We start from the raw sequence: 21,178 nt of genomic DNA on the forward strand, positions 1-21,178 counted from the left end.
AAATAGCAAAGTAAATAATAAAGGCAATAACTTATAATATCCTAAAAGCTTCAAAGAGAAGGAATAATGCACTATAATCACAGGAATGAATCATTTAATATGGTAAAACAACTTTCCAAACTACAAGTAAATCTCTTAGGGTTCTTTCTGGTTAAATGCAATTCTAGTTTATTTAAACAGCTGATTCTTAATTTTTCAGAAATAAGTTACGTTCCAACTAGAAAAATTTTACTAAAAATTCTGAAGAATTCAGCTATTGTTCACTAGCCCTTAAGAATTTAAAACAAATTTATTAATGAACACCTAACTGTCTACTGCACTTTTATATCCACTTCTTGTCCAACGTCATTTGAATGCTTAATAAATATTATTTAACCTTAAGGCTGAGAAGAGGACATTTTAGCAAATTCACCATTTTACCACTAGGTGGCGAAAAAACCCAAGCAGTATCTGTTACCAAAGCTAGTACAAGATCCCAAGCACTTGAACAACAAGAATTTCCACCAGGTGTCAACCAAGAGGAGAAAAAAAAAAAGACTATTTTTCCCACTCAAATACATAAACTCATAGTTTTAAACATAACCGTCTAAACTCTGTTAGAGATAAATGGCCTGCCCATTAACTCTCCAAATAGTTCGAATATTTATATATAATGCTGAGTCCAAGATAATTGCCTTGTCAACTAAAATCCAACTAAATAAAATTGTTTCTTCCCCCAAAAGCAAGAAAACAGCAAGACCAATGAGTACAGTCAAAAAATCTTCCAAAGTGTATTTGTTTATGAATATATAGTTCCAGATTCATATTTTTCCTTCTACACTTCCCTCTTAGAAACAGTTCTGCTGATTGCAAAAATCTAGATTTTTTTGCCATTTGTTACCAAATGTTCACAATAAAGAGATAAATGTACTTGTCTTTAAGATGTATTACGAGAATTACTATGTTGAACAGTCTCAGGCTATTGGCTTTGTAAAAATTATTAGAACTTTACAAAACATAGCTCTATTATATACCAAATCATGCTTTTAAAAAAAAAAACAAAACATCTTACAGGCTTCACTAATTTCTAACAAAGATTTTTCTATTATGTTGTGAACATGATGTCAACTAAAACACTGTGTCATGCTGCTTCTTTTAAGGTGGTACTTTTTTAGGCCGAACTCTATTTTTAATCCTCTGGACACAGGAGTTGTAATCATGTCATACACTGCACATCTAGCTGTAGGTGGTGTCTTTAAAAAGTCTCTTTTCTTCCTTCTAGGAAGTGGTCAGGCCTTTTTCCCCCTGGTGTCATCATGCAAACAACTTGGTTGCTTTTTGTTTCTATCTAATTAAGAGATGGAAGAAAAAAACAGTTGAGAAAGCAAAGCCTACTGATTTAAAAAACAAAACAAAACCAAACCAAACCTATATAGTTGCTTCTCTTTCTTGCTCCTTATAGTATTCTCTTGTAAGGTTCCTTTGGCCTCGCCTGAGTTCATCTCCACACTGCCTACAACGCACTGCTCTTTTTAAAAATCCAAGTCAAGAATGCTCTTGTCTATGAACATTATTTCTTGTCTGGTTTTTATTACGTTTTCTTTTGAAATTCGGTAGATTATGCTCAGCAACCAGTCGCTTGCTCAACCGGTTTCTTTCACCCCTTCCCCCATCTCTCTTCACACATCACTTATTCCACCTTCCATCCAAGCAGTGGGCAAAACCCTGCAGTGCCGGTAACGCACGCTTCGGCCGGTCACTCAGCAGTTTATCCCTACTTGGCTTTGCAAACACCTTCCCACCCCACTCTTTCATTATCTATTAGAGTGTGCTCGGTAAGGGGCACCAGATAGCACGTCGAGGGTTTACGGTAGCCTGCCTACCAATAGGAGCCCACAATGAAGAGAAGTCAGGTTCAGCCTCCCGACAGCCTCACTGTCTTCTTCCCTTAGCTGTACACCTACTGTACCCGCGAGCGAGCGAGCGAGCGAGGGAGCGAGCCGGGCGCGAGAGGGGACGCGCAGAGAGGGCGGACAGCAGCCGCGGCGTGCGCATGCGCACTGGGGTTGTTTTTCACAAAGCTGCTCTTAAAGTGAGCTGGCAGCCTCCAGCCGCCCGTCTTTGTAAGGAGACCACTGAGACTAGCAGGATTGTGGAGGAGCAGCCTCTCTGCTGCCCTGACTTTTTAAGAAATCTCAATGAACTATTTGTAAAGAATCACTGATCTTGCCTGCAAGCTTTTTGCACGGCAAAGACATCGATCAGTGTTAGGTGAAGATCACATTTTATATGTGATCTTGACTTTTTTGTCTTACATTATATTTTTATAGATTTTGTTATAAACATGGTGCTGGGAAAGGTGAAGAGTTTGACAATAAGCTTTGACTGTCTTAATGACAGCAATGTCCCTGTGTATTCTAGTGGGGATACAGTCTCAGGAAGGGTGAATTTAGAAGTTACTGGGGAAATCAGAGTAAAATCTCTTAAAATTCATGCAAGAGGACATGCGAAAGTACGCTGGACCGAATCAAGAAACGCCGGCTCCAATACTGCCTATACACAGAATTACACTGAAGAAGTAGAATATTTCAACCATAAAGACATCTTAATTGGACACGAAAGAGGTAAGTTTTTATATATTATTCAGAAGTCATTAGACCTGTTTTTCTTTGGGAAAGTACCTTTTCAATTTGTCTGAATTAATGTAATTCTACTCCTGGCATAACACATAGCAGTTAGATAAAGATTAGAAAAGTTGGAAGATTTGGGTTCTCCTTGACATTCATCGTGTGTTAAGCCGTAATGCATGCAGGCATCTGCAAAGTGACTGCAAACTGCACTTATTCAACTACCTCTATACCCGGCTTGGTCTGTGCCATACGCACTTGCAATACCTTTCTACCTTACTTGTAAATTCTACTTAAATCCCATTCAGTTATTTTACTAATAAGTTTTCAAATGAATTGCCAAAATCTGCAGTGCAATATTCGATTTTTTCCTTGCACTTTGCAACCCTAGATCTTAAAACTAAGCTTCAGTGAAGAAATGGAATAACATTTTTAAGTGGGTTAATAGGTGGTTTTCATTTTTAATATTGACACGCAAAATACTTTAAGGAATTCATCATTGTTCTTTGATAAAGGATTTCTGTGGCTTATTTTGACATATGGTATCGACACCCCACGTGTTTTTTCCCTATTCTCTCCAGATCCTTTATAAATTTACATCAAGCATTCTCTCTCCTAAAGGACAGTATCTATCATTATGATAGGTTTCAAATCAGTTTTAGAAACCATTTCGGGTCAGTCATCTTCTTTTCCGAGTATGATGCCTAACTTTGGAACGTGCATTCAATGAAACCCGTGCCAGTCAAATGGAATTGAAAAGTATTCGGCACATTGGATTTGATTTTTGGTTAGAAAAGGGAGATAAAGGGTTGTCAAGAGGAGAAGGGGTCCTGAGATTTCCAATCTATTGTTTAAATGGTTACATTGTGGAAATATAGGAGACTCTAAGCTTGTTTTTCCAAGTTTCCACCCTTTGTTAGAAGCGGTTCAATCCTGTTTCGGACCAGTTCTGGGGGGTGGTGAGGAGGGGCGCTTGTTCTGCTCTCAGCAGATTGGTTACACGCGTCAGGTGGTGGCGATGACTTAATTCCTAGCCCAAGAAGAATATAATGTTAAAACTGGTTATGTAATTTTATGCTTCCCCTTTTTAATGCAGTATTTAGTTCAAATGTTGACGATTTTTCAGTTAGTACAGCACATCTTTAACCTTTTTTTATATTAAAAAATACACATCCCTGAGGAAGTACTAATTGAACTAAGACAAGTGTCGAAATGAAGGATGCTAGGAGTTACGGCATGTAATTCCTTTTTTTAAAAATATTAAGATGAAATCAGTTCTTTAGTTGGCTTTTCACAATTCCACATAGGTAATCTGCATCCTGAAATAATTTTTAATCTTTCCAAGCAGTAACACTGGTAAGAAATGCAAATGCCGAATGACAGCCTTGGTATTTGTTGAAAAGCAAACACATAGGAGTTTGTGTTTGAACCCTTCTGGACATTGCAGTTTTTTTTATAAAACGGATAAGAAACAAAGGTTTTGAGGGAGTTCAGGCTTGCAATGGGATAAAAGTAGAATAACGACTTACGGTGACAAACACAATTTCATTAGTTGCTCCATGATTTCATGGGAAAGAAAAACTATGTACCCCGTACCCCACGAGATGCCCCTCAACCCCTGCAGAGCGTGGACGAGCTCTTAGCTGGAATAGTTTCAATGACTTAAAAGTGGGACCTCTCAAACTAGCCTGGTAACTGAGACCCCGCCCCGGGCGCCCGGGGATAGGCGGAGCCGCGTTTGTTAGCCTGTTGCTAAGGCGATGCCAGGCTCTGATTGGATTGGGCGCGGGCGGGTGGGGAGAGTGGGCTCGCGCCGGTTGGGGCGAGGCTTGGAACCGGCGTGCGCCGGTAAAGGTCCCTCCAGAGCGGCTGCCCCCGCCCCTACTCGCGTCCCTCCCGGAGTTTCTGGGGGCGCCGTGACTCGTGTCACAGAATGTTGTCGCCCCTCACCTCGGCCTGCTTTTGGGGCCCCGGAAAGAAGGGATCTCGGGTTTCAGCAGAGTAGATGGGGAGAAGCTCCTGCTGGCCTTACAGGTGCCGAACGGCCCCTGGGCGTAACTTTAGCTGACAAACCTGTGCAGAAGGTACTTGGGTAGGCAGGGTTAGCAGGACCCCATTTTCCTGTTTTCCGGCTGGAAGATGTCAGGTGGTTTCTGTAAACGCTCATTTCCTTTTAGCTGAAACAAAGCGTGTTCCCCGACCTATGCAGTCACCAGACCGGCTACCTTGATTGACCTGAGGGGACAGACTACACGTAAAGGCTGTCCAGGAGGGGAAGGAAAAGTGAACCTCGAAAGCTGGGTGGGAGCCTCGGCGAGTATCCTCTGACCCCTCCCCATTGTTTCCCAGAGACCGTGCAGCCCTGCCCCCCGCACCCCCCGCCCCATTTTCCCTCACCGCACTGTAAAGGTGTCAGGGTGGCCCGAGCCAGATCGAACCGGTCACCGGCTGGGGCGTGTATAGCGGAAGCGCCGCGGTGCCGTCGCCCCGCCCCCAGTCCAGCAGGCTAGGTTGCGCGAGCGCGAGCGCGAGCGCCGCGCGACGTATGCCGTATGTATAGCGGAGCGCGCGGGCGGCGGCGGCGGCGGCGGCGGCGCGCGGGCGGGCCGGCTGGGATCTGCTCGCGCCGGTTTAGGCCGGTCCTCTCCTGCTCCGGTCTAGTTCTTGATTGACAGCCCGGCACTTGTTTACCACGGCGCGGCCGCCGCCGCTCGCCTCAATGAGACTGCTGAGCTGGCACAAAAAGGGAGCGAGAAGGGAAGAAAAGGAGAGGGAGGCAAACTTTGGGCGCCTTCGAGGGGAGCGAATTTAAATGGCCCCCAACTCACCAGTCAGTTTTCGGTGCTGAAATTCGTTCAGAGGATTTGCAGAAGGGGCGAGGAAAATAGTATTGAGATTAAAGAGAATCACTGTGATTTCTGAATAAAAGTATCCGCGTATAGACGCTTTTTCCCCCTTTTCTTTTGATGTAAGGGAAGCATCACGTTCTGTAGCTTCAGTACTTTGGTGAGGAAAAGTTAAATGATAATACCAATTTCATCTACTCTCATGGTTAATGTTGGCTTCTACGCTGAAAAACTACATCACTAAGACATTTATCTAATTATACTATCTACTCAGAAGGCTAAAAAAAGAATCCAGAATCCCCTCCCACATTTTCGTTAAATATATATATTTTGGAGAAATTTTAAAAATATTTGGCCTAAAGAAAATGGGTTATAAAATGAAAGCAGTTAGAAACAACTTAGTGTTCATTTTTCAAGGATGTGCAACAGTGTTGTTTCCCGGTAAGCAGGCACCTTTTAAATCTTAAGATATATTTTTTATATATGCAAATTTCTAGCTGTTGCTAGGACAGACTTAGTGTGATCATTTTAGGTTCAATAAAGAATTTTTATTTTTAGCTCTGAAACTGACATTAAAATCAGTGTTCCTTTTTTCTTTTTAACTTCAACATTTGATGAAGTTTTCTAATGGTTTTAGAATTGTAACATTCATGTCATCTGCATCAAAACTGACAGACCTTAAAGGTTTGCACAATTTTTATTTTATATATAGTCTTAGGATAAATATTTAAGTAAACCATTGGAGACAAAGATAACCCTTAAGTGAGAGATTTGAGCTCTGACTCTTGTTGAACATATACTGTATTAGATACAGATGCTTTACAGTTTGGGTCATTTACCATTAAAAAACTGCCTTTAAGGGTGTAAGTATTGATTATCCCCATCTTACAGATGACGCAACAGAAGAGTTGGGATTTGTAGTTCACCCAGAGGAAGTGACAAAAGTTAGAATTAAGATCTCTCAGACTCCAAAGCTGTGGCCTTAATTATTATAGGAATACCTTTAAGTATTGGCACCAGGAAGAGTGTGCAAAGGTTTAATATCAAGTCTTTTGTTTTCTTTTTCTGTTTGTCTTAGATGATGATAATTCAGAAGAAGGCTTCAACACTATTCATTCAGGAAGGCATGAATATGCATTCAGCTTCGAGCTTCCACAGACGTAAGTATTATGAGTAACAGGCATTTTTCATAAACCTCCATTCTTTTAAAGTTAAAATTATTCTAAATTTAAATATTTTTAGTTTAAAAAAAAAACCCTTTTCATCACTGAATGTTGCTAGAGGAAAACAATACACTAAAAAAAGAAGCTGCTTTTTAATGTAGCCTGGCAAAATTATAGAAAGCAAAGCTCAATTCTTAGTACTCTGTCTCCAAATCTATGAGGTCTTTAAAAACTTAAACAGTATTTCCTGTACCCTGAGTGAATTGGAAGGTGCTAGTCTGAATGTAAGCACTTTCTATTTTATTGTCAGTTGAAATTAGCAGAAGCATAGAACTTACAAGTCTCTTATTCAGTAATTTATAAAAATCCAGTGTTTTATCTTTTCTGCTAATGCTAATCAACAGCAGTAAGGTAAAAAGATAAACATAATTAGGAATATCCTAACTTTAAAAGTGATGTTCTTTTGATACGAATTCAGTAGCTTCTGTGCGAAGAGCTATTGAAAAAGTCACAAGAGTGATACTATGACCTGGACTTAAAAGGAAACACCCATCAGATAACTGAATATGAGGCATGGGATAAAGTATGGAAAAAGGAAAGTGGTTTATTCTTAATGTAAAAATAGATCATCAGAAGAGATTATACCCCCCCAAATTTTCTTAATAATCTTTGTTAATTCTAGTACTTGAGTTGTTATATGCAGATAGAACTCATAAATGGTATTTTTCAGAGTATTCTATTTACCATATTACCTAACATCATTCTAAATGTAACGCCCTAATCTACTTTTAAGAGAAATACTGTAAGTCTGTGAATATAATGCTAATATTGGGTCTGAATAATTTATCTATAAACCAAAGTCATTTAAAATAGACTTTGGAAGACTAACATAAATACTGCATTTTACTTTTCTGTGCTATACACGTTAATGTAGAAGTCCAAAATGCAAAAAAAAATTCTGTAAAAACCACTACTTCTCATGTTAATCTAAGTTAGTAAATAACTGGACACTGGGCATTTTTCTAATGAAATTATGAAAAAGAGACTAAACTTAATTGAAATAAAACCTTCCACAATTAATAAAATCTGGGAGAGTTGAAAACCAGTTCTGATTCTTTTGATACAGATTAATAGAAATGTTTCTTTCTCTTATTAAGCCTATAAAGTTAGAAAACATGGCCAAAAAGAGAACATGAGAAAACTAGGAAATGGAAAAGCAGCTTTTTAGATTTTCAGTAGACTTTACAAAAGGTGAAATTTTTGAAATTAATAACAGCTGTTCTAGGCATTTTCTAGACCTTCTTAGTTACTATAAAAAGAGAGAAAATTCCTAGCCAGTCTGTAGAATTTCTCAGTAGAAATACTAAAACCATTCTTAACTTTGTTTTTAAATTTTCAATCTTTCAAGAATTGATTTCCAAACTTTCATAATTTTGCCACCAGCTTTAAAAGTAGCCTCTTCTTAGTTTAAAGGAATTGTATTCTTCTGGCTTTTTAAAGCAAAATTTCTTTAATACTTTAGTGTTAGCTATTGTTTTTTGGAAAACAGGTTTTTTTTTCCCCAATGACTTATCCCTTTGGAAATTAAAAAAATTCTGTTTGATACCTCATTGATACATAAACAGTGCAATATAGTAACACTTCTATGCTGACCTACTGTATAATTATTAAAAAGAGATATAAAATTAATATATTGAACTTTATATTCTGCACAGACCACTTGCTACCTCATTCGAAGGCCGACATGGCAGTGTGCGCTATTGGGTGAAAGCCGAATTGCACAGGCCTTGGCTTCTACCAGTAAAATTAAAGAAGGAATTTACAGTCTTTGAGCATATAGATATCAACACTCCTTCATTACTGGTAAGAATTGACTGAATTCTTCATTCTTTGTTTTTGGCATATAAATACTAAAGAATAATCACCTAAACTATGCAATCTGTATAATTTTAAATTCCATAAATATTAATTTATTTTTAAAAATACAGTCAAGAGCACACAAATTAGTGAAGAAAATGCTCATATTTTCTGACGTTGTAATAACTAAGAAAATTTTAAAAGTAAAAACAGCATATGGTATGAAATAACTCTCACTCGGAAGTTAAAAGAATAACAAAAAATAGATCTATTCCCTGGATAATTTTAGCAGAGGAGGAACGGTAGTATCAATTATTATAAGACAATATCACTTACTATGAAAATATCATAATCTAAAATTTGAACTGCATTGCATATTCCAATATAGGGATAGTTGTCAAATGATGGGGAGATTGTCACTTTTATGAAAAAAAAGAATTATATTTTAAAAGAAATCCTTTTTAATTGCATTTTTTCATGAGATTCAAATTTGACTTTAAAAACTTTATTTGGTTTAAACAAGTGATAACATCTTTAAGCAAATAAGAATCTTAAAAATGAGAGTTTTCCTTTTTTCACATAATGATTTTTACATTCTCAAAGAAAGATGTTAACATTTGGGATTATAACCAAGTTGCTTTCCATGCTGCCTTTTTTTTTTTCAAAGGCAGTTGAAGTGGAATGTGGAAAGGGTTTTTTTGTTTGTTTGATAGGTTGTTTTTAATTGCTGTATATGTAAATAATGTGAGCTAAAACTATGTTTATGGCATATGATGTTAAGCCCTGTACCCCTTTTTTTAATTGGATGGAGATTTATATAAAGACAAAAATAATTGTATAATTCAGAAGCCACTGGTTAGTTTTTTAAAAAAGTATATTTGAATACAGTTGGAAAAAAGCTACACTGCTTGTAATTTTAATTCTCCAAGAATTTACGGTTTTATTTTAAAACATTCTGTTACACTGTCCTAATTTGTGCATTGACCTTTTTCTCTAAATTTTTAATTTCTTACAGTCACCCCAAGCAGGCACAAAAGAAAAGACTCTCTGTTGCTGGTTCTGTACCTCAGGCCCAATATCCTTAAGTGCCAAAATTGAAAGGAAGGGCTATACCCCAGGTATGTATGAGATGGATTCCCAATGAAAACGATCTTTCTTCACTTAGCTTTTGTGTATAAATGTATAGTATTTTTACTAAATGCAAACATAACACAGTATTCTTTGGTAAAATAACCCAGTTTTCTTTCATAAATGGGAATGTAGTGTCCATTTTTAAATAGCTACTAGAAATGAATAGTTCATTTTTATAATTCTAAGTTACTTGCCACTTTTGGGACTGTTTTCATCCATGTAGTCCATTGAACTTTCAGACATTGGCTTAACAATCTACATTTCTGGAGTTTTGGTTGTTTTTGTTTAACAGTAGATTCATATTTTTTTCCCTCTAGGTGAATCAATTCAGATATTTGCTGAGATTGAGAACTGCTCTTCCCGAATGGTAGTGCCAAAGGCAGCCATTTACCAAACACAGGCCTTCTATGCCAAAGGGAAAATGAAGGAAGTAAAACAGCTTGTGGCTAACTTGCGTGGGGAATCCTTATCATCTGGAAAGACAGATACGTGGAATGGAAAGTTGCTGAAAATTCCACCAGTTTCTCCCTCTATCCTCGACTGTAGCATAATTCGTGTGGAATATTCACTAATGGTAGGTATAGATTTAAGGGTTTGTTGTTTAGTATTAAAGTCATGAGGATATCATTTTTTCTTATTCCAGGATTTGGTTTTTATATTCTATATCTGATATATAGAAGTATATGTAAATCTGTGAGTTACAATTACTAATTTTATGTCACATGTAAATGTGCCATACAGTATTACACGTAGTGGAGGAATTTTTCTTGTATGTTCTATGTATATATAAGTAAATGAAGGCCTAAGATAACATTAAAATTGGGTTACTAGTTTTTAAAAAAAGAAATAATGCTTGTAATTCTAAACCTACCATCTCCTTTTAATGTTTAGGTATATGTGGATATTCCTGGAGCTATGGATTTATTTCTTAATTTGCCCCTTGTCATTGGTACCATTCCTCTACACCCGTTTGGTAGCAGAACCTCAAGTGTAAGCAGTCAGTGTAGCATGAATATGAACTGGCTTGGTTTATCCCTACGTGAAAGACCTGAAGGTAATTTGATAATGCATGTTTAAGCCTAATTTCTTATTACTATTTTCAAGAACATAATTTTGCTAATAATATTTTATGACTAGATAAACTTTTGTCTGTAGGAAGTAGATATGTCCCTAATGTCAGATTTAAAACCTGTATCCCCCTAGTTTTAATCACAAAACAGTTATTATTTTTACCTTGACATTCCTTTTTAATATCTACTATTCTGTGTATTTTGACATGCATAAGAACATGCTGTTCGAATTGCGTGTATCTTTTTCCTTCAGCACCACCCAGCTATGCAGAAGTGGTAACAGAGGAACAAAGGCGGAACAATCTTGCACCAGTGAGTGCTTGTGATGACTTTGAGAGAGCGCTTCAAGGACCACTGTTTGCATATATCCAGGAGTTTCGGTTCTTGCCTCCACCTCTTTATTCAGAAGTAAGCACAGCTCCTCAAGTCTGAAATGGGCTGACTCTCCTGGGAAATAGCATTACAGACTTCTTAAAAAATACATTTAGGTTTTGATTAACATCATATTTAATAGAGAAACATAACTTAGAGCAACAGGATTAAACATTAAATTTAATAAGTAGGATTCTTATATTATTGGGGAAATAGGGAATAATTAATATTTTAAAGCATCAATAGGAGTGGCATTTTGCAGTCATGAACTAATTAAGTAGCTAGAATTTATCTTATCATCCTTTTCCAATTCTTGCACATTTTTACATTCCCAGTCATAGGGGAAAATAACATATTTGCAAAAAATATGTTAGACAAACATTTCTACACCGTTTATTTTTATTCATCTCATATTGATGACCACTAAGCATTTACGTGAGTAAAACATGACTCTTGGGAGAAGCTCACAGACTGATGAGAACAAATTTAGAAGCAAAATATTCCGTAACAATGGGATAGGAATGCACACAGTTCATTTGAAGAGCAGTTCATTAGGCCTTGGAAATCAGGAAGGCTTCCCTGGGAAGGTGATTGTTAAGTCGAATCTTCAGAATACATCTTAATATATGTTGTGCAGGGCTTTAAAATTGGCCTTGATACCCATAATATAATGCCAAGTAATTTTGTAAATACATTAGAATCGACCTTATCCTTTTGGTTATCACAGTTTAGCTATTTAACAATGAAATATTAATTCCCAAATAAGACCTGAGTGGGATTGCTTCACTCTGCAAGAAATTGCTGCTTTCCCCCCTTAATATCATGACTAGAAGAGTCCATTTTCCTCCAGATGTGGTTAATAGAAGATCCACTTTATTCATTGATTATAGGATATTTAGAATTTGTTCTTGCAAATTCTTCATTAGCCATAATTTTTCTATCCCACAATTCCATTTCACAAAATTTTCCCTTACATGCTAAAAATGTTCTCCCACTTAGTACAGATTTCATTACTACATTTTTATGCCAATGTTGCTATCTTAAGTCAGTAATTTCTGATTTGATCTGAGACTTTCTGGCTGTACAACAGGCATTTTAAAAGAATGGCAATCTCAGTATCCACTTTTAAGCAATTTGTGGCAAAATTCTACTACCTTAAAGTGAACTAAAGAGAATTAAAAACTTTTAAAATCCTAAATTGATTCAGAATGTGATTCAGTTAATAGTTACATAGAAGGGGGGAAGTTCCAGATTGTATTAAAGTGTTTTTCTCTTAAGTCATTAAAAGTTACTTGCTTTTTTTCCTTCAAAAACATGTTTTACCTAAAGTTTTGTGAGTCACTTTGGATTTTGCTACATTTAAATGCAAATAAAAATGGGTCTTGTCCAAAAGATGTTTCAGTAAAAGAAATGTATTAAAGCCAACTAGTTGCCTTCCTGTGCCCATTCTCTCTGTACCTGAGAAGCAACTGAAATATATTCATTTTGCTTAAATGTATGTGCATATGAAAGTCTCTCTAGTCATAGAGAAGGTGGGCAGACTCTAGAGCATTTTGGGTTCAGCATTGCTATTTCTTGATACAGTTTTCCTAGGCCGTCTCTGGTGTTTTACATTCACAGGTCATTACTTCAGATAAGCTCCAAGAACATTGTTTACACAACTGCATTCTTCCCAAAGCCTAGAAAAGAGATGAGTTGACTTTTTTGTAAAAGGATGAAAGGGATACTTTACTTTACAAAAGGAGATCATTACTATGAAAATGTTCTCCACTGTGTATTTGAATCTTAAGTACTACTAAATGCTGAGTAAAACACCATTCCCTGGTAAAATTTTACCATTAGCTTTTGGGAAAGAAAACTATTTGGGCATACCTTTATAAATTTTATTTATCTAGTAATACTAGTATTCTTTTCTCCCTTCCCCTACATGCTGTGTATGTTCTTTCTGATTCAATTCCTCAGTAATACTTAACAATGTTAGTCATTGCTGCATTTTTACTAGACTTTATCAAATCACTTTGTAATTTTTTTTCACTTTTTTTTTTTAGATTGATCCAAATCCTGATCAGTCAGCAGATGATAGACCATCCTGCCCCTCTCGTTGAAGGAACACTTGGTTAAATCAAGTTGATGTGGGTTCTGAACTGTATCTCTTCCCAGCTGAGGACAGAGAAGTATCTTGGAGACACGTTTTCAGAGGAAGTGGAATTGCTTTTGCCCAGAAAAATGGCAAATACATGAAACAGCCAGTGATCATGCTTTAGAAGCCTACAGCAACATTCTGGGACTGCTCCAACATGCTTGAAGATCTAAGCTTTTCTCCTTTAAAACAGGCACATACTAAGAGCAGTCTTCTTAGCCTATGGTCATACGTGTCAAGACACCACGTTGTAAAGAGGGATGATTTCCTTCTTTTTATTTGAAAATTTGCACATGCTCAATGCTTACATTGTGCAGTTCCGATGTCACTACAGCTTTTTTTTTTTTTTTTTCATTTATGCCAGACTCTTGATACTCTTTAAAAACTTGTTTGTGGTCAGCACAACAAGGAACAAAAGAAAGCTTTGAAAAAACTTTAACATGAAAAAAACGCACTGACTTTTTTTTTTTAATTTAATATAGCCTGGACTTTACCTGCGTATGCACATGCTCAGAAATGTCCTACTAGGCTGACCATGTATCACCTCTTCAGCTTGGATCCTATTGTGGATTTATTTACAAACATCAAATGCCTTCAAGCCAATCCTTCTTGCTGTATGTTTTGCAGCCTACTGTAGTAGATACGCAACAGATATGTGGGAAAAGAGATAAGAGGAGGAAGCTAATAAGAGACTTTGTCAAGATTGTATACCTTCTTGGTTTCTTTTAAGAATTTGTTGCCTTTCTACTATTACAGCAAAGCAGCATTTTGTTACTGACTGCCTAAAATCACTTAATCTCAGGTGAACGCATCACTTGCCAAACTGTTGGAATGCTATTTGTGTTTTGTTGCACTGTTATTTTGTTTGTTTGGTTGGTTGGCTTTTTGGAGAGGGAAATTTGGAAAAGGGACATACACAAAAGTGATACCCCACCCACATTCCCTTCTTATCATAAAAGAAGAAACTAGCAGAGCTAAGAATGGAGTAAAGATAGGCAGTATGGCAGGCACCAGCAAAGAGTTAAGGGCTTGTTGCTCTTAAAAATTATTGTTTTTATTATTTTAAGAGTATGGAAATTTTCCAGTCACTGGAGAGAAGGAGAAAGTGCATTTATTTTTATAACAGAGTTACTTAATTACCTCCAAAACACATATGTTGGAAATCATTTTTGCTGGTGCAGAGTGTTTTAATGAGCAGGAATATATATATATACAGGTTACGATTAGAGAGCTTAATTTATACATTTCCTATCCTGCTCAAGCTTCTCAGAGCTTGAAAACCCAAGTTTATTCTAAAAGTGTATAACTTCAAAATTATAAATACTAGAACGTGTGCTGGAATGAGAACTGTTTTCTATTTTTGTGGTTTTTCTAGTGAAAGTATTTTTTCCATTACCTAAAGAACATTTTGCTAAACATGAGAAACCACTCACTTTGAGTATATATAGATAAGAAGAGCAACCACATCAGTAAATTATAGTTTATATTAAAGATAATTTACAGTTGGCTCATAACAAATATACCAGCATTCATGATGACACTTACTTAAAAACCATTTTCCAAGGTACCAAGTGTACTGATGGTCTTATTTTAGAAGGAATTCAGCTCTGATGTTTTTAATGAAAATCAGCATCTGTGATGTTGCAACATACGTGTGAAATGGGTGTTACATCTATCCTGCCATTTAACCCCACAGTTAATAAAGTGGCTGAAAATAGTAACTCTGGCTTGGTGCTTGACCTGGTTAAATACTGTCTTAAAGCTTCATACAAAACAAATAGGCTTTTCCATAAGTGGCCTTTAAGAAAACATGGAAGACAATTCATGTTTGAAAAATGCTGACAGGGTGAAGAAAGCCCAGCGTAAAAACGAATCGCGTTTTAAGTGATTCAGTAAAGGGTTTGGGCTCCCGTAGCAAACTAATACTAGATAATAAGGAAATGGGGGTGAAATATTTTTTTATTGTTGTTAAATCATTTTGTGAATGTCCCCCTCAAAAGAAGCTGATGGAATATTTGGCATAAAGGGCATTTGGTGGTTTTATTTTTGTTTGGGGGGGATTGTCTGAAAATCCCTTTTCTCTCTTATGTCTGACTAGGGAACAATTGTTGATATGCATAGCATTGGAATACTTATCACCATATACTCTTATAAATAACACATGAAGCAAGAATGACCAATATTCTGATAATTGGCACTGGGTCACAAAATAAAATGTGATTAAATTTTAAGTATATAAAACTTTATCAAATAAAGTTTTATTTACCCCATTAAAGTATTTCTTTACTTTCTTATTTAGAGGCATTACTTTACTCTTTTCTAAATATTGGTCAATTCCTGACATAAGATGTGAGGTTCACAGTTGTATTCCAGTATTCAAGATAGATTCCTGATTTTGCAATGAGGAAAAGTAAAATCCAAAACATTAGCAAAACAAAGTGCAATATTAAATGTTTGCTTTATAGATTATATTCTATGGCTGTTTGTAATTTCTCTTTTTTTTCCTGTTTTATTTGGTGCTGAATATGTCCTTGTAGGCTCTGTTTTAAGAAAACAATATGTGGGAAATGATTTAATTTTTCCTATTGCTCTTCCTTGTGGAAAATAAAGTGTTTTGTTTTTTTCTTTTTTGTAAAATTGTTTGGAGAGTTATTTGAATCTTGATCATGTCAGTAACTCATCATACATGCAAACACTATTAGGACTACAATTAAACTCTATTTTAAGCCAATCTGGATAAGAATTGGTTCAAGCCACCAAAGAGAATTACTGAAGCCTTAAAGGAATTTTTAATACTAATTTATCAGTGTTTGGCTTAATAATTCATCAAATTATGGATGCTTTTTTTAATAAAACCTGTAAGTTCATTATATAAATTCCAGTCCTCTATATGAACCAAACTTAACCAGGTAAAATAGTTTCACTTTCAGGCACCAGTTCCCTCTTGCTGTGATATGTCCAAGTTTCTAGTACTTCAAGAGCACATAAATTTAAAAGTTAAATTAACTAATCTTACAAAAATGTTTTTTTCTGAATTTTTAAACAACAGTACTTTTTCTCAATGTATGGATTTGACAGTGATTTGTAACAGAAGTACTTTTGGATCACATTTAGAAAATAACAAATATTTCAGTGTTTATATATTTATAGATCAGCTATCAAGTTGTACATGTGCCTTTCACTATATGATTCTCCCATATTCTGAAATGTGTATACACATATAAAGTGTGTTAACAAAGAAATGTTTAGACAATATAATCAATTTTATGGAAATAAGAGCAATCTACACAATGTCTTTATACAATAAGGAATAAATGACTCGGGAAAGAATTACAGCATGAGAAGGGGAGACACAGGTTTTGGGTTCTGTAACTTCAGATGTAGTCTTAAACAAGATGTGTGAATTTTGATGTCTTCATCTACAAAGTGGAAAAATAGGTATCCAAAGTCCCCTTCATCAGGAAGGCAGATTATTACACATCTTTAGGTAAATAATTCTCCTAAGTCAAGTATAACATTGGGAATGAACCACATTGCTTCTAAATTTGTATTAGAATACTTCTAGATCAGTACGTTTCAAGTTATATACGACTCTATACTTACCAAAATCTTTATCACCAGTTAGGACTTAATGAATGGCCAAGCTTAGTATATTTTTCAGGATTAAATGTAACAGAGGGAGAAACTCAGACTAGCTTAAGTAAAAAACTGTATTAACCAGTAATTCCAAGGATGAATTATATTAAGTACATTCAGATCCAGAAATCCAAATAATGCTCTGAGGACACACTCTGTCTCTCATCTCTGTTCACTTACCCTTTTTCAAATTAGCCTTATCCTTTGATATTAGATGGGCCAGGAAAGATAACCCCAACTTCTACAGCTCCTGGAAGAAAAGCCATCTTGACTCTCCAAATGACTTGTTAGGGGAGATTCTGATTGGCCAATATCTAGGTCACGTCTCATGCCACACAGAATGGGTTTCCCAATAGAAATCTATTTCCAGAAAAAGGGAGAAAAAATGTTACTATATATTCTTGCTATTTCAAGTGTTGTCCAAACCAGCAACAATGGCATCACTTAAGAAGTGCATTAGAAAAGCAGAATATCAAGGTCTATCCCAGAATGCTGACCCAATACCTGTTTACATGATTCCCAGGTAATGTATAAGTACAGTAAAATTTAAGAAGCTCTGTAGCACACCAAAGAAAATTAAGAGATGAAGACACAACAGGCAACTTTGTCTTCATGAGTCCCAAACTAACTGAGCTGAGGATTTGGGGTACTTAATAAGTGAAAAGTAATCATGCCATTTTATTTTTTTTAAGATTTTATTATTCATTTGAGAGAGTGCGTGTGTGCGCGCACAGGAGCAGGGGGGAGGGGCAGAGGGAGACGGAGAAGCAGGCCCTCCACTGGGAGCCCTAGACAGGACTGGATCCCAAGACCCTGGGATCATGACCTGAGCCAAAGGTAGCCGCTTAACCAACTAAGCCCCCCAGGTGCCCCAATCATGCCACTTTAAATCCCAAAGCCTGTTTATGGCTTGATATTTTTGATATACAACTTTGTAACTACTATAATAATAAATATTATACCTTCAGAATTCCTATAACAATAATCAGCATTTCTCAAAACATGCATGACTGAATGATGAAATATTTTGCCTTTTATTTCTTGATTTCAAAATCAATAGGAGATGCATTTTTCAATTCATGTGAGAAAAATTTATTGATATAAGAAAATTAATTTGACTTTTGAGGAATATAGTCTGCAATTTTTTTAGAAAAAAATTTAGGAAAATGTGGGAAATACATGAATATGGAAATCCAACACATGAATATGTCAAGTTCAAGACAACCAGTAGTTTAAAAATCCAAACGCACAAGCCCAACTGGAAATAGAACCAGTATCACTGTCTTTGTTGAACAGCATGAAGTTAAACATATAAGTAAAAACATATATTTTTTCAAACCAGCTTTACAGACACCAACTTAGGTAAATGAAGTCACGATATTATAGAGCCAAAAAGAAAAAAAAAAGTTGCTTTAGAATAGGTCTAGTATTTATATGTATATCAATATTTATATGTGCATAAAAGAGTATATAGCCTAATGTGATTAAAGAAAACAAGTGTTTATGACATTAGGAACTTCTGATACATTATAGTTAATTCTAACTGGAAATGGATTTTTGCTACTTCTAAATTGAAGACTTACATAAGTTCTCAACATCAATTTCCAATCTAAACAAAAGGATTATTACCTCTGGCACTGATAGGTCTCTGGGAACATTAATAAAGTTAAAATAGTGAGTTAAAACATCTTTGTATAATTTAGAGATCTATTTACTAGTTATACAAAACAGTCTTATCAGTGAACAGAAGGATGTGAAAGACTATATAAACATATTGTCCTAACATAAGTCTGACAGTGTCAATACAATGGATGAAAGCAAATTATTGCACTTTAGATGACATGAATTTTTGCCAAAAGGAGAAGCTATCTGATCCTTACTGAATATAGGAATTTGTACTTATTAGATAATTTTTCTCTAATGAATTAATAGTTTAAATAATGATAGAAATGCAAAAAAAAAATTGCTAGAATAAGCAGCCAGTTTCTGCTTTGCTTTTTTTAAGGAAATCAACATTTCTACCTTCAAATGTAAGACACACTTTTATAATCTACACCTCTTGACAGATCTGAATCCCAAAATGTAGTACTCAAGATGTTTAGGACAACAGGAAAATAACAGGAAACTAAGAGACAGCATACGCATCACGTAAACAAGGATGCTGGCAGCCTATAAAAGCATACCCGGAACCCAAACAACAAAATCACACACACATTCTCTTCCAAAACTGTTAATTCCCAAATTACAAAAGCAGAGGAGAAAATACTCTCTCCCCTTACTTTTCCTCCTTCTATTTGCAGAGTCAACTTTAGGAAACCCTTGTGAAGAAAGAGCCATAGGAGTGCATGCTGTGTAAGGGAAGCAGTGGACAAATGCCTCGGGCTGGTGAGTTTCTTTGAGTGCCTTCAGCAGACTGATCAGGAAAAGCCCAATAAATTCCCTCATTACATTGCCCTTGGTATCAGTTTCCTACTGGCGGCCTCAACAAAATACTTCAAACCAGGAGACTTAAAACAACGGAGATTTATTCTCTCACAGTTCTGGGGGCTAGAAGTACAAAATCATGGCATGTTCCTTCTGAAGTCTGTTGAAGCCGACCTTTCCTTGCCTCTTCTTGCTTCTGGTGGCAGCTGGCAACCTTCAGCAGTGCTTGACTTGTGCATCACTGGAATCTCTCCTTTGTTTATCTAATGGCCATCTTCTCCCAGTATTATCCATCTCTTCCTATGGATTTTTCCTCTGAGTCTCTCCTCATCTTCTACAGACATAGTCATGCTGGATTAAGGGCCCACCCTACTCCAGGGTGACTTTATATTAACTAATTACATCTGCAATGACCCTGTTCCAAATAAAGTCATATTCTGAGATATTGGGGATTAGAGTTTCAACCTATCTTTTTAGGAGACACAATTCAACCCATAACAACTTCCTTTCCTCCAAAAAACTAAACAGGGTAACAACGTAGTGCCTATAAAGAAAAGCTACCTATTTAGAGGAAATACGGTTAGCTATTCCTCACTTTATAGAGCAGATTTAGTCCTGAACTGTAAAATCACTATAGATCAGAGGAAACATTCCCTCCCCACCACCCTCTTTTTTCCTGATGAGATACTGTGGGAGGTGAGCACTCATCTGGGAAATAAGAAACCTAAGTTCTGGTCCACAGACACTAAGTGGCTGAATGAACTTGAACAAGTCATCTGACTTTTCTGATGTTCCATTTCCTGCTTCCTTTTTTAAAATCTAAATTGAATTAATTAACATATAATGTATTATTAGTTTCAGAGGTAGAGGTCAGTGATTCATCAGTCTTATATAATACCCAGTGCTCATTACATCACATGCCCTCCTTAATGTCCATCACCCAGTTACCCCATCCCCCCACCTCCCTCCCCTCCAGCAACCTTCAGTTTGTTGCCTGTGATTAAGAGTCTCTTATAGTTTGTCTCCCTGATTTCATCTCATTTTATTTTTTCCTCTCCTCCCCTATGATCCTGTTTTGTTTCTTAAATTCCACATATCAGCGAGATCACATGATAATTGTCTTTCTCTGATTGACCTATTTTGCTTAGCATAATACCCTCTAGTTCCATCCACATCACTGCAAATGGCAAGATTTCATTTTTTGATGGCTGAGTAGTATTCCATTGTATATATATACCACATCTTCTTTATCCATTCATCTGTCAATGGACATCTTGGCTCTTTCCATATTTTAGCTGTTGTGGACATTGCTGCTATGAACATTGAGTGCAAGTGCCCCTTCGAATCACTATTTTTATATCCTTCGGATAAATACCTAGCAGTGCAATTGCTGGGTCATAGGGTAGCTCTATTTTCAAATTTTTGAGTTAACCTCCATACTGTTTTCCAGAGTGGCTGCACCCAGCTTGCATTCCCACCAACAGTGTAAGAGTTCCCCTTTCTCTGAATCCTCATCAACATCTGTTGTTTCCTAAGTTGTTAATTTTAGCCATTTCTGACTGGTGTGAGGTGGTATCTCATTGTGGTTTTGATTTGGATTTTCCTGATGCCGAGTGATGTTGAGGACTTTTTCATGTGTCTGTTGGCCATTTGGATGCCTTTTTTGGAGGAATGTCTGTTCATGTCTTCTGTCCATTTCTTGACTGGATTATTTGGTTTTGGGGTGTTGAGTTTGATAAATTCTTATAGATTTTGGATACTAGCCCTTTATCTGATAACATTTGCCAATATCTTCTCCCATTCTGTCAGTTCTCTTTTGGTTTTGTTGACTGTTTTTTGTTTTGTTTTGTTTTTCTGTGCAAAAGCCTTTTATCTTGATGAAGTCCCAATAGTTCATTTTTGCCTTTGTTTCCCTTGCCTTTGGAGACGTGTC

At 36.3% G+C, this 21,178-nt stretch overlaps 1 protein-coding gene and 2 long non-coding RNA genes across 5 annotated transcripts in view; 1 reads left to right on the forward strand and 2 right to left on the reverse strand.

Moving 5' to 3' along the window:
- Positions 1-2,020, reverse strand: part of LOC118521943 (uncharacterized) — a 45,085-nt gene extending 43,065 nt beyond the window's left edge. The window contains exon 1 of the long non-coding RNA XR_013445709.1: positions 1,863-2,020. This is a non-coding gene — a long non-coding RNA (uncharacterized LOC118521943). The remainder of the gene's footprint in view (positions 1-1,862) is intronic.
- On the forward strand, positions 2,018-15,822 carry ARRDC3 (arrestin domain containing 3). 3 transcript variants are annotated; one of them, XR_004910376.2, is made up of 8 exons: positions 2,018-2,603; positions 6,531-6,612; positions 8,331-8,478; positions 9,488-9,590; positions 9,921-10,177; positions 10,495-10,657; positions 10,889-11,081; positions 13,094-15,822. XR_004910376.2 is itself a non-coding variant. In XM_036070785.2 (8 exons), the coding sequence occupies exons 1-8, from the start codon at positions 2,324-2,326 to the stop codon at positions 13,148-13,150; spliced, it is 1,245 nt and encodes a 414-aa protein (XP_035926678.1). In that variant the 5' UTR covers positions 2,034-2,323; the 3' UTR covers positions 13,151-15,822. The 3 variants fall into 3 exon arrangements, 2 of the variants coding, with proteins under 2 accessions (XP_035926678.1, XP_035926679.1); XM_036070785.2 differs by having other exon boundaries at positions 2,034-2,603; positions 10,927-11,081; XM_036070786.2 differs by lacking the exons at positions 2,018-2,603; positions 8,331-8,478 and having other exon boundaries at positions 10,927-11,081.
- Positions 15,823-16,513: 691 nt separating this feature from the next.
- LOC144380965 (uncharacterized) overlaps positions 16,514-21,178 on the reverse strand; it is a 36,059-nt gene continuing 31,394 nt past the window's right edge. The window contains exon 5 of the long non-coding RNA XR_013445332.1: positions 16,514-17,181. This is a non-coding gene — a long non-coding RNA (uncharacterized LOC144380965). The remainder of the gene's footprint in view (positions 17,182-21,178) is intronic.

The sequence above is a fragment of the Halichoerus grypus genome, chromosome 2 (genome assembly GCF_964656455.1).
Source record: "Halichoerus grypus chromosome 2, mHalGry1.hap1.1, whole genome shotgun sequence".
NCBI classification, from domain to species: domain Eukaryota; kingdom Metazoa; phylum Chordata; class Mammalia; order Carnivora; family Phocidae; genus Halichoerus; species Halichoerus grypus.

Bases quoted from the DNA above. Each gene is read 5' to 3' on its own strand.
- ARRDC3 (XM_036070785.2), top strand. From the start codon at position 2,324: ATGGTGCTGGGAAAGGTGAAGAGTTTGACAATAAGCTTTGACTGTCTT. The intron at 8,479-9,487 runs GTAAGAATTGAC...AATTTCTTACAG, and splicing joins TCAACACTCCTTCATTACTG to TCACCCCAAGCAGGCACAAA. The intron at 11,082-13,093 runs GTAAGCACAGCT...TTTTTTTTTTAG, and splicing joins CTCCACCTCTTTATTCAGAA to ATTGATCCAAATCCTGATCA.